Genomic DNA, 13,379 nt, shown 5'->3' with positions numbered 1-13,379 from the left:
AAAAGGTTTCATCAATAGAGCAGGTACTCGCAAATCAATGAAACATCATGAGAAGGACCTTTTTTACATACAATCACGAACAGAATACTTTATGACTGAGTAAAACAAGTTAATATTATCTGTAAGCCTTACGCTTTGCCCACTACATGGACCAGTGGTTCTAAAGTACCATGTCACCCTTATGAGAAAGATCTAAATTAATATCTTGCAAGAATTATACACAAAGTGAAGATCATGGGCTTTTAGAAATGGGTCTATCAAATGGGTCTACCAGTGGATGGACCCAGAGGAGTCTAGGGTGGTCTAGGGAGTGTAAGAGATCAAGTCAATAATCCACATACACACATAGGACTACAAGCTCTGCTTGTCCCCATACAAGGGTTTTCTGTTCACTTGAGCAGAAAGCTAAGAGGAATGACACCCATTGAAAAATGCACTGTACCTCAAACTAATTTTGTCAGATCATTTTGCATCATAATTCAATTAATGCATTAATAATATAATTAGTACTTTTTTTTTTCTTCTTCTTCTGTTACCATATAAGTAATGGGTACATGTTAAGAAATGCAATTAGACAGGCATCATTGCTTTTATTGCCTTTGGCTACACAGTCTTGACGTGATATGAAGAAATGTGGCATTTACTAAGGCTAATATTTCCTATCACTGCTCACCGTACCATGCATCCCCACCAGCTGCTGGAGATAATGCACAAATATGATGATATATCAAACCCTCACCAAACATTTAGAGAGGACAGGGAGGAAAAAAACTTGTATTGCAGTTACACTCAAACAGAAGGCAATTATTGAGAACAGAGACATATTTCATTCAAGGGAAGGGAAAAGCTTAATAGTTTTGAAATTGTCACGTAATTTCCTTTTTCTTTCATGCATTAAAGGAAATTGCCCATCATTTATGAACACTAACTGATTTCAGAGTTTAATATAAAAAAAAAATGGTGGAATTGTTATGTGAACAGCAGTTGCAACGCATTTGAAAAACAACCTCATTTGTGACAAAAAAAAAAAAAAAATAGTCTCACTGCAGATCTTTTTCTCATCAAGTAAGAAACCTTGGAAAGACTGAAAAACTCTCCCTCCTTCCCTCCCTCCCTCCCTCTCTCTTTCTCTCTCTCTCGCTCTCTCTCTCTCTCTCTTTCTCTTTCTCTCTCGCTCTCATATTTGCTTTTATGGTCTCAAATTTAATGAATTTCCTACTTGTTTAATCGCTCCAGGTTCTCACTGACAGTCATGATACTTTTTTACCACTGTTAGGACATACAGAGTCATGGAATCTTCAGTAATAAGTAGGTTGCCAATAGCCTTATAAGGTAAACGAAGGCGAGAGCATCGTACCTCTGTGTCCCTGTCTACAGAATCTGCTGTCTGGCAGCTGTCTAAAAGTGAATGTTTAAGGAATGTTAATTGAGTGACACAGGAGATCCCTGCTGGTGAGTGAGGGGTACTGCCAGTGCACTCTGCTAAACACTCAGGTCTGCTGAACGCTCCTCTGCAAAGACTTCTGAATAATTCAGCAACACAAATCATCCTCTGCTTATGGTCATTTGTTAACCGACTGAACTAACACATGTCCTGATACAGAAAAAGTATCATAAGAAAAAAAGGAAAGAAAAACCCCCCTCAGAAAAATGAGGTTCAGATGTTAGAAAAGCTACAGGGGCTCGGTTTTAAGGCCAAATAAGGATATTTCACACATTATGTAAAGGGGTTTCATAATCTGTCATAAAAGGGGACAATCGGAGATTGTATTCGATCATATCCGAGTTCGGGTTCCTGACCTTAAGATCCGTACTTTTTTCTCGTTTTCTGTCTCCATTCCTCCCAAAATAGTCTTAACACATTACATATCTCCTGCTGATAAACACAGGGAGAAAAAAAGAAATGTGCCAATTGGTTGACATGATAGGAAAGTAAAGCTCTTTGTTTTCATTGGGATTAACAGAAGATGAATGAGTGCTCCACACCAGGCTGCAGTACTGGAACTGCTCCTCTTTGAAGTTTTGCCATTGACACTGACACTAAACCACATGCTGAGCTCTAACAAGGAAAAAACATAAAGAAAAAAAAAAACACACACACACAGACAATGGGTGCCACTCATGGCAAATCAGCGTTGACACGGTTTGGTAAAATTGCATGTCAAAAGCTGTTTAGGAATCACCATCACATTAGCATTTCAACACTGAGGCACACATTAAAACAAACACTACTTGCGTCTTTGGAGAGGCCTAAAAAAAAAAAAAAAAATCTTTATAGCGTCAGCTATATATTATTTAACACTGAGCAGACAGGGACTCAGCTGTAATTAATTTCAAATTATTTATGATTTTGTTGTTCCCGCTTCAGGGTATTCAGAAGAGGCATGGAATAATGGGTGTTCTGTTCGTTTACAATAATCAAACAGCGGCGCTGAATGAAAAATATCTTTACCTTATTACCGTTCTAGTCGAGTGGATGCTTTGTGAAGCACGGCTGAATTCGGTCACTGCAGACTGAAGATCTCTCCCTCTCTCTCTCTCTCTCTCTCTCTCTCTCCGTTCGTCTTCGCCACTCCAAACCTGCAGGGGAGAAATCAGAGCAGACGTGAGCCTCCATGTAAATGTGGAAAAATAAGAGTAGAGAGGACTTGATATTCTAGCATGGGCTCAACTGTCCTCCCCAGTGCTTAAAGGGTGGCCCTTTGACTCCTGCGGTGAGAATGATTCTGCTGGTCTATGCTGTGCTGCACGCCCCAGCTCCAAAACATTCAAAAGCTTGACCTCTGTTGAGAGCGGCAACGGTGACAGAATTAGAACTGCAGAACTGTCTGCTCCGTCAGCATCGCTCCTTCTGCACCTCCCTGCGCCTTCCTCGAAGTGCCCGAGACCTCAAGGTCACAGAAAAAGGAGCGTGTCGTTCCACCTTTAAGGGTCAAGGGGGTGAAAAAGGTACTCCTCTGACCGAACCAAGCTTATAAAAAGCTGAAACATGGACTCTTTTGGGAAAAGTCATGGTAACAGCTTTAAAAAATGAAATAGGAACTGGACCTATTGCCAAAGGTTTCTAAGCCCCCTCCAGGCCTCATCACTGTGAGTCCCTCAATGAGATATTTCAGCCTTTATTGTTTAAGAATGCTACAGTCTGTAATGCAAAACCGTGAGATATAAATGTCACTTAGATAGGCTTAGCATCACAACAGAGTCGGTCACTAAATGAAAGGATATTCATTTTCGGGCTCTGTGTACTCACAGAAATAAACTTTGTATGAGAACGATTTTTCACAGACCAAAAAAAAAAAACAAAAAAAAAAAAACGAATCCACAGTTGCCACCGATGACACGCCCGCCAGGAGAATCCAGAGGTGGAGAAGCACACAGGCCTGTGCCTCTTTAATTATACATGAAGCAAAGAGAATCAAATCAATTAGGTATTGCTGTGGTATGAATAAATGGTGCATAATTGATGGAAGCTCTCCTACATAATGCATCTCTGTCCGCAAATCTCCTTGTATAGTTACGGTGAGCATGGATACTGAATTTCATCACCATGTTAAAGTAACCTAGCCCATAGCTTGATACTCCTGATAGTTTTATGAACATGAGCTTGATGCGAGGATGCAAACTGCAATTAATTCAGATGGGTTACGATTGGCTGTGGGCACATGATCATATGTAAATGGATGTAAATATATCTATAAAATCGTAGGTTGGCTGATGAAATATAGACATATATCCATCATCAGAGGTCTTTTTTTTTTTGTCTCTGTCATTTTAAGCGAGCTAAACAAACTCATTCTCGACTGAAGCCATAAACAGCTAGACTCTTTGGCGTAGTGAGGGTGCCGAGGAGAATGTGGCCTTCAATATGTGTGAGATGAGAGGGGTAAATTTTTTTTTTTTTTTGAGTTCTGTTTTTTCCAGTGCAGAGACAGATGGCAGGCATTAAAAGGAGGTGCCATGTGACATCTCTGAACAGCACCACTGAGATAAAGATGATTAAAATGCATTTAATCAAACTTCTCAAATTAACAATCCAGCTGGACACACCTACACCCACTCTGTTCTCCCACTCACAATTTTACGGGATCCTACTTTGACCATTACAAGAGAAAAAAAAATCCTGTTTCCTCTGAAATTAAATACACGTATGCCCTCACAAAGTGGGTAAGGTAACATAGTTTATTATTACTCTATTTGGTACAAGGGTAAGTGTCAGCAGTTTGTACTCTTTTGGTGAAGGCAAACCTGAATAAATAACACGTTCTTCTTGTTGTAAAACTCTAAGGGTCACAGTCACACAAGTTGATATGATTTTCAATGTATCAATCATTTTTCAAGCAATTTTAAATACAGGCCAAAACATGCAAAGTGCGTCCAAAACTGAGAGACAGCAGTCTTTTCTTGTAATTTTAATACAGTGAAATACAGTAACAAAATAATAGTAATAAATTTGTTACTATGTGCTGTAACATAGGTACCTGTAACCAACCTGAAATCACATTATGTATCAAACCAGGAGATTCAGATATAATGTTTAGAATCAAGGATCACTCCCAGTAAGTGCTTGATGGCATGCATGACTTTAGACATGATTAATCGACTTGCCCAAATTTACAAGGCCAGTCATTATGTTTTATCTCAGGTTATTTTTACTCACATATTCAGTGAAGCGTTACAATACACAGTCCTGTTTGTGTGATGTTTTACAATGACACATGTATTGGTGAATTTTCCTCCAAGGTTCCTCCACATTTTATTTTTTTAAACAAAAAACCAAGATCCTTTATATAGCTGGCATTCAATTTAAAGCCTTGGCTGACATCATTCCTCACAAAGCAAAAACCTCTGTTAAAAAGACGTCACATTTGGTTTAGGCTACTCACTAGGTTTAGTGTACTTGTAATGATGTGACAAGTAAGAAATGATAAACATTCCATTACAATAAAAGCACTTAAACTGGAATAAGCATGGAGTTCTGTGCACTCGCATATCAAAGCTTGGCCTCCCCTTTACCCTTTAAAATGTTGTTCAGTGTGGTGCATGTCTGGCTTCCTATATTTAACCTATACTTTCTAATACATCTTCCCACAAAACATTTTTCACATATGTCCACGTTGCATTTCTGTTGCATCATATGTCTAGGGATTTGTTGCAACATAACCCTAAAGGTTTCCTGACAGATCACTTTATCTGTTTTGATTATCAGGTAAAAGTGCCGTTCTGTTTGTAAGCGTTGACAGATTCTCCACCTTAAATTTTGAGTCAAAGGAGACTTTGCAACACGACAGCAGGAGGTAGGTTACAAGAAACTGTTCAGAGATGCATAGTATTTCAAATGAGTTTTTTTCTGTTATACCAGACGTTTCACTCACATATAATTTCAAAGCGTATGGTGTCAGGTAGATTCCAACCTGCTAAATAACAATCATTATAATTATAATAACAATAATAATGATAATTTAGAGGAATATGACAAAAATAAGGAACGATGCATCGCTATGGTCTGACTTCCCTACGTTATTGCAATCTACATATGTACACAGCAAGTCGTCCTATGCTCGTTGAAAGACAGAAAGAAATACGCTTTCTTTTCTCTTCACAACCCATCTCTCATCAGTCATGTGTCTGAATGAAATGAAATGAAATATTGTTCATGTATATAATCGAGGCACGCTGGGACACACAAGAGTCACCGTACGAACTCACCTTCCGTGTATGCGGGGCAGGAAACTTCGAAATGATCGTTGGGGAGTGTAGTTCTTCCGGTACAGAAATGTATAAGCATTTCCGCTCCACCATGCAACTCAAAACTACATGATCCATACTTCATGAAAACTCTGTATTCGCATGTTATCCATCAAATAGTATGCATGAGTGGGGAATTGTCTACCAGACCGTCATGATGGTCATTGTTGACAATATGAATGAAAATCGGTAATAGTTCGTTGCAAGCAGTAATCCTTAAGGAAAACATAAACCGATTATATATTTTTCGTACAGATCTGACCTGAAGTGTAAATTATCTCTACAGTATTTATTTTGGAATAAAACAGAATCGATATAGTATTGTCAGAGTATTGTATAAACGATCGTTAAAAATTAATTAATGACGAGTCATCAACTATATTTCAAGAATTCATTGTACTGTTGCCTTTGTAATTATTTGATTGAGGTCACACGATACTAAAGGCATCTCAGCTGTAAAACCAGAACAAGACCTCACCCCTTGCAGACTATAAATATAATGTTCAATTTGCAGCACAATTAATTAAACAGTCAGTTAAACAGACAGATTGAAGTGATTTTGAATCAATCTAAAAGGGTTCGAGAGACAAAGTTGGCAGCTGCAAAGTTTATGGTGCTTTTTATGTTAGTTATAAATTAGTTTTCAGGAAAGGGGGAAATTTTACATTGTCACACACATGTCATTTTGCTGTGGACTTTGCTTTAAAAAAAAAAAAAAAGAGTTTTGTTTAAACCCATTGTGTGCACTCTGATGGAAAGCAGTATTGATTTACTCTCATACAGACGTCACAGTAATCTAACATCTGGATATGACAGTTTGACTTATAAAACCATTCTCTGGTTGGAAAAGCCTGGACACTAACCTGTTCTTTCATTGCACCACTTCATTAATTCAAGTATCCATGGGAAGACTCCAACTATGTCAAACTAAATGTGGCCCTCTGGAAACATGCATTAATAAATTAAATGCTGAAAAAGCATTCTTTTTTTAACATGCACCTAAATCTATATAATGATTTTGTGAGTCGGCAAGACAGGGACAGGGTCATATACTAATTTAATTGTGGTTACTCCTTTTAAACTGCATTATTTAAACAATCATGAAAGAAACAAAATACAAAACTTGAGCTGCACCTTCAGATCCATACAGATAGATAGCTCATCTGTGTGTGTGTGTGTGTGTGTGTGTGTGACTATTTCGTCTTATTTGATACAACCAGACATCAAAGTCTAGAATGAAAGAAACAGTATTAAAACAATGTTGACATTTCTTAATTCTTAGTTTTCTTTTAAACTCGCAACTTGTTTAGCTACAAGACTTTCTTCTTTCCTTTGTACAGTTTATACAAACCCGGAAAAAAAAATCCTGTTTATATTTATGTAGTGGGTTAGAAATGAAAAGAGACAGATGTATGGTGAGTGAGTTTGTAACTGTCATTTGTATTTTCCACTACCTGCTCCATAGCATCTACAATTTTCCTTCAATACTAACAATATAACACTGTCATATAAAAATGTCTTTTGTAAAAACCACTATGGAGGAAAAAAAAAAAAAAAAGAAGAACACAAACTGAAACCTTTCATCCACATTCACTCAACAGATTCTATTCTCCTACAGATGTACTTCAGATGTGCAAAAACTATGTCTCAAATGGTGGACATGCTGTTCAAGGAACCACTCCAGGCCTGCCCACATGTATTTGAATAAGTTGAGTAGTGACCGGTGACTGAGACAGTAATGGCATTCCATTCACTGAGCACTTGTGTTATATGGATGGAGGCATTGTTAACTTGGAAGAAACCAGTACCATCAGCATATGCATCCTTCACTATAAGAATGGCTTTCTTATTGGCATGTACCTTGTCTTCTGAGGGGATGATTGAATTTAAATCATGCCATTGGGAATCATGCGCCTGAGCCAGTAGGATTCTGTGAGACATGCACTGCACATACACTGTTCAGTTTACTGAGAACAAAGTGAAGAATGTCTTTCTGATCTTATATTAACCCCCCCCCCCTCCTTCTGCCCAACTTTTTCTTTTGCTTTTGACCATTTTATTTGCAAAGGTACATTAAATTTGCCATACAGGATTTGTTTTCTGCAGCCTAATCTTTCAGTGCAGCATCCTCACTGTTCAGTTCACAACAGAACATTCTTAATGAAGCCACCAAATCACACCCTAAATCGGTATGTGCTGCCAAATGGCCCGAAGTTGCTTGCCTCCCCTGAGCTTAGTTGATTTTTTTTTTTTTTTTTCAAAAATCTTGAAAAATACATTGAAAGCAAAAACACAGAATGTATGCCACATATAACCTTTGTTGCAGCGGTTACAACAAAGGCCAAGACAGTTGCCACACAGTATGAAGTTCTGTCCTAACAAACTAATCTGCACTGGGTTTGATTCTGTAACTGTGAAATGTACTTTTAACTAAGATTATTGCAACAAACAAGTAGACAAAGGTTCTAGTCTTTCAACGGTTTTCTTTTAACACAACATCTTTTTCAAATGCATTCACCGTGTGTACAACTAATTGCCTTGGAACTGCACCGTGTTACTCCTCGGCGCTAGGATCCGGTGGAGAGTGTTCAGGCGCTCTCTCTCTCTCTCTCTCTCTCTCTCTCTCCCTCCTCTCCCTCGCCCTTTTCTCCCAAGCTTGTTTTAAAGTCTCTGCCAGACTTCGGCTCACACGCTACTTCCTGGATGGAGGAATGGAAAGCCTCTAGTACCGCTTCAACTATTCTTTCTCCGTTTTCGCTTAAGCCGCCGCAGCTTCATGCTGCATGGACTACTACATTATAACTGTATGTTCGCCTCTCTCCTTCACTATAAATGAACTGCATCGAACATGAGCGCTGTTTCTGTCGTCATGTCTTACTTTGGGAGTATTATGTTTTCTGAGAGGTTTTGAAGAAAAAAAAAAAAACTGTTTCCTGGCCGTTCGAACTTCAAAATTTCCTCTCAACTGAGACGACCAGCTTTAACTACGAGAAGTTCCGTTAGCGCTGCATTTGCGCCCCCGATATCTACAAATAATTTCATTTGACGGCTTTGCAAGTTTTATTTATTGGACGGATAACTCTGTCAACAGTTGCCTTATTCTTTGCTCTCGATGTGCAGAGTGACATGCGGAGGCTACTGCAATCGTGTTGTTGCTGGATCTTGTCTTTGATTTTGTCAGCCTTTGTGCTCTTTTGGGCCGACTGTCACCCGGGTAAGTTTGTTATATGTGTGGAACATTGAATTCCAGTGCATACTGACGCATATTTGCTTTGTCCATTCAGTCAAAAATTCAATAAGCTCAACCGTTTTGCAATAAGGACATTTTGGAATACTTTCTTAACCCTCCATTACCAAGAATTCTAATATTGGAGCAATGTTCCCTCTGCGTACATTCGCATTGTGAGCAAGCTCAGTATTGGAATTCAGTTGAACTAAGTCGATTTCACGTCAAATGGCATAACAGAAGATATAACGGTTAGCGCATATATTGTAGACTACTGCAACAATGATTACATGTTGCCTATCGGTAGAAATTGCTGGTTGACAGCACAGCGCCGAGGGAACCGTTAGTTCCATACATAATAATTAGTCAGTGTGGACAGGTAACTGGTGTCTCAGCCGATTTAGGTAATTATGAACGATACCATCCGTGAAGATGTTAAGGTATAGACCCCATAGCTCTGAAGGTTCTTGCTGATGTCCTCTCCCAAACGCCTGTTTCGCGATTTTCAGTGTCACCAACTCACCATCAGTCGCTTACATGCGCAAGATATTCTCAGCTGAATTAGCGGTCCAACTCGCATCCAAATTCAGACGCGAGGTCTTACATCGAGAAACACTGAGGAGGAAGAAAGCTCGTAGCCTAACCAATAGTCCTCATGTATGGGATTGTCTGTCTGCTGAGTGGAAATTGGCATCTTTCTAACTACCAGAGAGGGGGGAAACGAACGTCGAATGGACTTCTTAATTCTAGTGAGGCGTCATTTTACAGCTCATCATGGTGAATAAGAATACACTCAGATAGACATGCATATTATAGCGTTTAACACAACGTCTCTGTGCTTGAACGAATAGTACCCTGAACATGTTGGTTGTGTTCTTTTCGAGAAATTACATGGGACAAAATTCCTGCTTGATCTTTTGCACTGCCTTATTTTGAATGACCTTGAATAAGTAACAGGCTAGATTCCTCAACCTTTCCAATAGATTGAAATAACAACACATATAGGAGAAAGATCATCTGCCCACTTGGTAGAGAACATTTAAAGGAAGAAGAATGTCTCACATGCAGTAGTGTTTTTTTTTAACTGATCACAGATGTGTGGTGTTGTTATTATGAGAAAACTGTTATGGTCATTTGTGTAATTACCTGCTTTAAATACTGAGGTGAACAAAATATGACCGTAATTGAGAGAAGTTTAGTCTGCCTAGAGCATTTCTCAAAATCTCAGTAAAAGTAAACCACTTTTATATATCCCTTTTATAAACACAGTGTAGATTTTGCTCCAACTTAAAAGTAAATAAAATTTTATATGTAGGTTTTCCATTATTTTTAAGCTTTGCCGAATGATGTTCTCTTTAAATCATCAGTCAAAGCAGAAGTGACAAGGGTCAAGGAGGACTCCAAATAATGACTTTTCTAGTCTTTTCTAGTATTCAACCTAGAATAAACAGAAAAAAAAAACAGTTTAAAGTTACAGTTTGTGTGAGTTTACATGGGTGTGTGCATGTATATGTATGTATGTGCGTGTGCGTATGTGTGCGTATTCTGAAGTCTCTGGAAACACCGGTTTTCATTGTGTTTACTTCTCAGGCTTGCACTGTTTTGATATCGCTGTGCATAAATTGTAAAATGCAAATAAATTGAGGATCTAAGTTTCTACAGCATTGCTGACCCACTTCTGGGTTACTTGATAGTTTGCCGTAATCAAAAATGCCATCTCGTTTGCCAGCTTTGCGGGATGTAATGAAACTCCTGTGATGTTTTTGTTTGTTTGTGTTCCATGAGAATAATAATAATAACACAGAAAATAAATAAATAAATAAATAAATTGAGACACATCATGCTTTTGAAAACAGTAATACCCATAAGACAGGACTCTAGACTGAGTGTTAGATATGGACATGAATTGTAAACTAAAATTGGATGTTTGAAACTTCAGACTGACCCTTGTTAGGCATTTTCTTTTTGAAACATCTCGCCATTTTCATCTCCCATTCCATCTGATCCAAAACGGAGAGAGAAACAAGTACTAAGGGAGTACAGTTGAGGACTGTTGTGCAGACAGCTACGTGAGAGTCGGCCCAAATTTCTACATTTGGAGCAGTGGAGGGATTTGATTAGAAGAGTGATGAATGCACCATGAATAAGACATTGTCACTAAAGGGCAAACGCCCCATTCAAGGACCTGGACATATTGATATTCTCTCTCTCTCTCTCTCTCTCTCTCTCTCTATCTTTAGCTGTCTGTCTCTGTCCCCCTCTCTCTCTATCTCATGGTGCTGGCTAGCGTCGGGGTGTCAGTCTACGCAGCAGCGGGGGTGGACTAGTGGGGTTTGGGGAAATGAAGAGAAATGCAGTGTGGTGTGATATTGCACCCTGGCTGTTGGCAGGGCAAAGCAGTGGAGGGAATGAAGATTTCCGAAGAAAAGAAAAAAAAAAAGCAGTTTAGTGCATGTATTTAACTAGCTCTCTTTCATCTTAGTTATTTATGTTTTCTTGGAATGCGATCTTTTTCATTTATTTATTTATTTAAGCTGCGGAATGACCTTTTTTTTTTTCTCTTCAATACTCGTTCTGAACAAAATTCACGCCGGCAGAGAAAATGCCAAAGGTAGTGACAAAGACACGCTAAAAAAAAAAAAAAAAGGAAGACATTGCAAATTTTTTTTCTGGCTAGTGTGAAATATGTGTCTGCGTTCTTCATTTCTGATAATGGCTAGTCTGCTGACTGTGCAATAGAAGCAGGAGAAGAAAAAGATGAAGAAGAAGAAGAAGAAGATGAAGAAGAAAAACATCTGTTGATGGTATGAAAAGTGCTGAATATCACTGCAGGGCGTCTCTTGCCACAGCATTACTCTGTCACTGGTGCAGACAAAAATCCTTGGTTTCACAGAGAGAAAGAGAGAGTAAAGAGCCCCTTCACTTCTGAGGCTAGATTTTGTTTCAGGTACTATGGTGAGGAAAAAAAAAAAGAAAGAGGTATTTTCTGTCACTAACAGCCCTTTTATAACAGATACACCCCTGCACCTGGGAACAAAATAGTAATTATAATCTCTGAAGGGGTATAAAACACTCTCCCTTTTTCTATTTTTCATTTATGTGAACAGGGAGCTATTTTAATATCTAATAGAAAAAAAAGATCATTTGCCAAGCATCCATTTGGAAAACTGGCACTAAGTCCCTGGCGTGTGATAGCCAAGGCTGACATTTCAGGGGGGGATTGGATGTGCTCCTGGCCTCTGTAACAACATTATCGTCATCATCATCTTTCCGAGCAGTGGCTATTATCTGTCTTACTGAAAGACCAAAGCAGCTCTAATGTCTACCAGGTCACTTTATCAGTCACACGTCCTGTCATCGTCGCCAAACTCTCTTAATAGATTGATTAAAAGATAGCGGAGTCGGGGGTGGTGGGGTGGGGGGCGTAGGGCGGTTGAGGGGGCGCTTTCAAAGCGTTAACTGTGTAGGATGTTGTCAAAGGACTGTCGCATGGTGATTTTTTATGAGGTTGTTTTGCTGTTATAAGCGGCATGCTGTGTGTACTGTATCTTTGCTACAAGCAGCGTTTTGGTGTAAAAGCTTGAACATTGAGGGAAATGGGGCAACCGTGCCTCCTCATATAAAATGCCAAACACTAAATGCTGCCGCTCTCCCTTCATTTTCATGTTTAATGGAGTGTTGAAAAAAATTACTTCATTCAACAGCGTTTTTTTTTTTTTTTTTGGTCTCACATTTCTCATTGTTCCACTTCATTGTTTCAGTCAGGTTTTGCCAAGTTCTTTCGACTTGCTTAGGGTGGGAGTTTCCCATAATTATCCCGAAGGTTTTGTAACCGTGCTGGAGTCTGGTCTAGCGCTGGTAAGAAAGTGCCACGCTTTTTTTTTTTCTTGTTCTTCTTCTTCCTCTTCTACTTATTTTCATGGTTTTAGTTGATTCCCGCCAATAGGGCTTGGTTCACTCAGCACACTCTCCATTCAGCCACTCTTTGGGAGCGAGGCAGATATCGTGCTGTTTCGATGAACGACTTCCATTATCCTTGCTCAAGTATTGGAGAAGGGCCGTTTTTAATTGCAGCTCTTTAACGCTTATTCTCTCGCTGCCGTGAATGGCCAACCATTAGACAGAATTGCAAATCCTTACTTTTCTCCCCTCTCATTTCAGAACAGGCACCAAAAGCACACGCTCCTTTGGCTTTTTTTTTTTTTTCCGTTTCTTTTTCTTTCTTTCTTTTTTTTTTTTTTAGCCCCAGAAAGGGTGGCGGGGATCAGATAGGCCGATAGGCCGATACTGCTTGGCATGCCCCGCTACAGCAGTACACAACCACAAGATATATTGTGTGCAAACTATTTAATGATTAGGAGGAGATAGCAGAGCAGTGTTGTGCGAGAAAAGAGAAGGAGAGAGAGAG

General features: G+C 39.1%; 2 protein-coding genes across 2 annotated transcripts in view; one reads left to right on the top strand and one right to left on the bottom strand.

The window, feature by feature from the left end:
• fhit (fragile histidine triad diadenosine triphosphatase) overlaps nt 1-5,733 on the bottom strand; it is a 145,977-nt gene extending 140,244 nt beyond the window's left edge. Inside the window, exons 1-2 of the mRNA XM_030777829.1 lie at nt 5,707-5,733; nt 2,453-2,580 (exon numbers count right to left, since the gene is read on the bottom strand). The gene's annotated coding sequence lies outside the window, so the exon portion shown is untranslated. The remainder of the gene's footprint in view (nt 1-2,452; nt 2,581-5,706) is intronic.
• A 3,138-nt stretch (nt 5,734-8,871) lies between these two features.
• ptprga (protein tyrosine phosphatase receptor type Ga) overlaps nt 8,872-13,379 on the top strand; it is a 171,080-nt gene continuing 166,572 nt past the window's right edge. Inside the window, exon 1 of the mRNA XM_030777647.1 lies at nt 8,872-8,959. Within this exon, the coding sequence (XP_030633507.1) occupies nt 8,872-8,959 (88 nt within the window). The remainder of the gene's footprint in view (nt 8,960-13,379) is intronic.

The sequence above is a fragment of the Chanos chanos genome, chromosome 6, assembly GCF_902362185.1.
Source record: "Chanos chanos chromosome 6, fChaCha1.1, whole genome shotgun sequence".
NCBI classification, from domain to species: Eukaryota; Metazoa; Chordata; class Actinopteri; order Gonorynchiformes; family Chanidae; genus Chanos; species Chanos chanos.
This window is presented reverse-complemented; position numbering and strand designations above follow the sequence as displayed.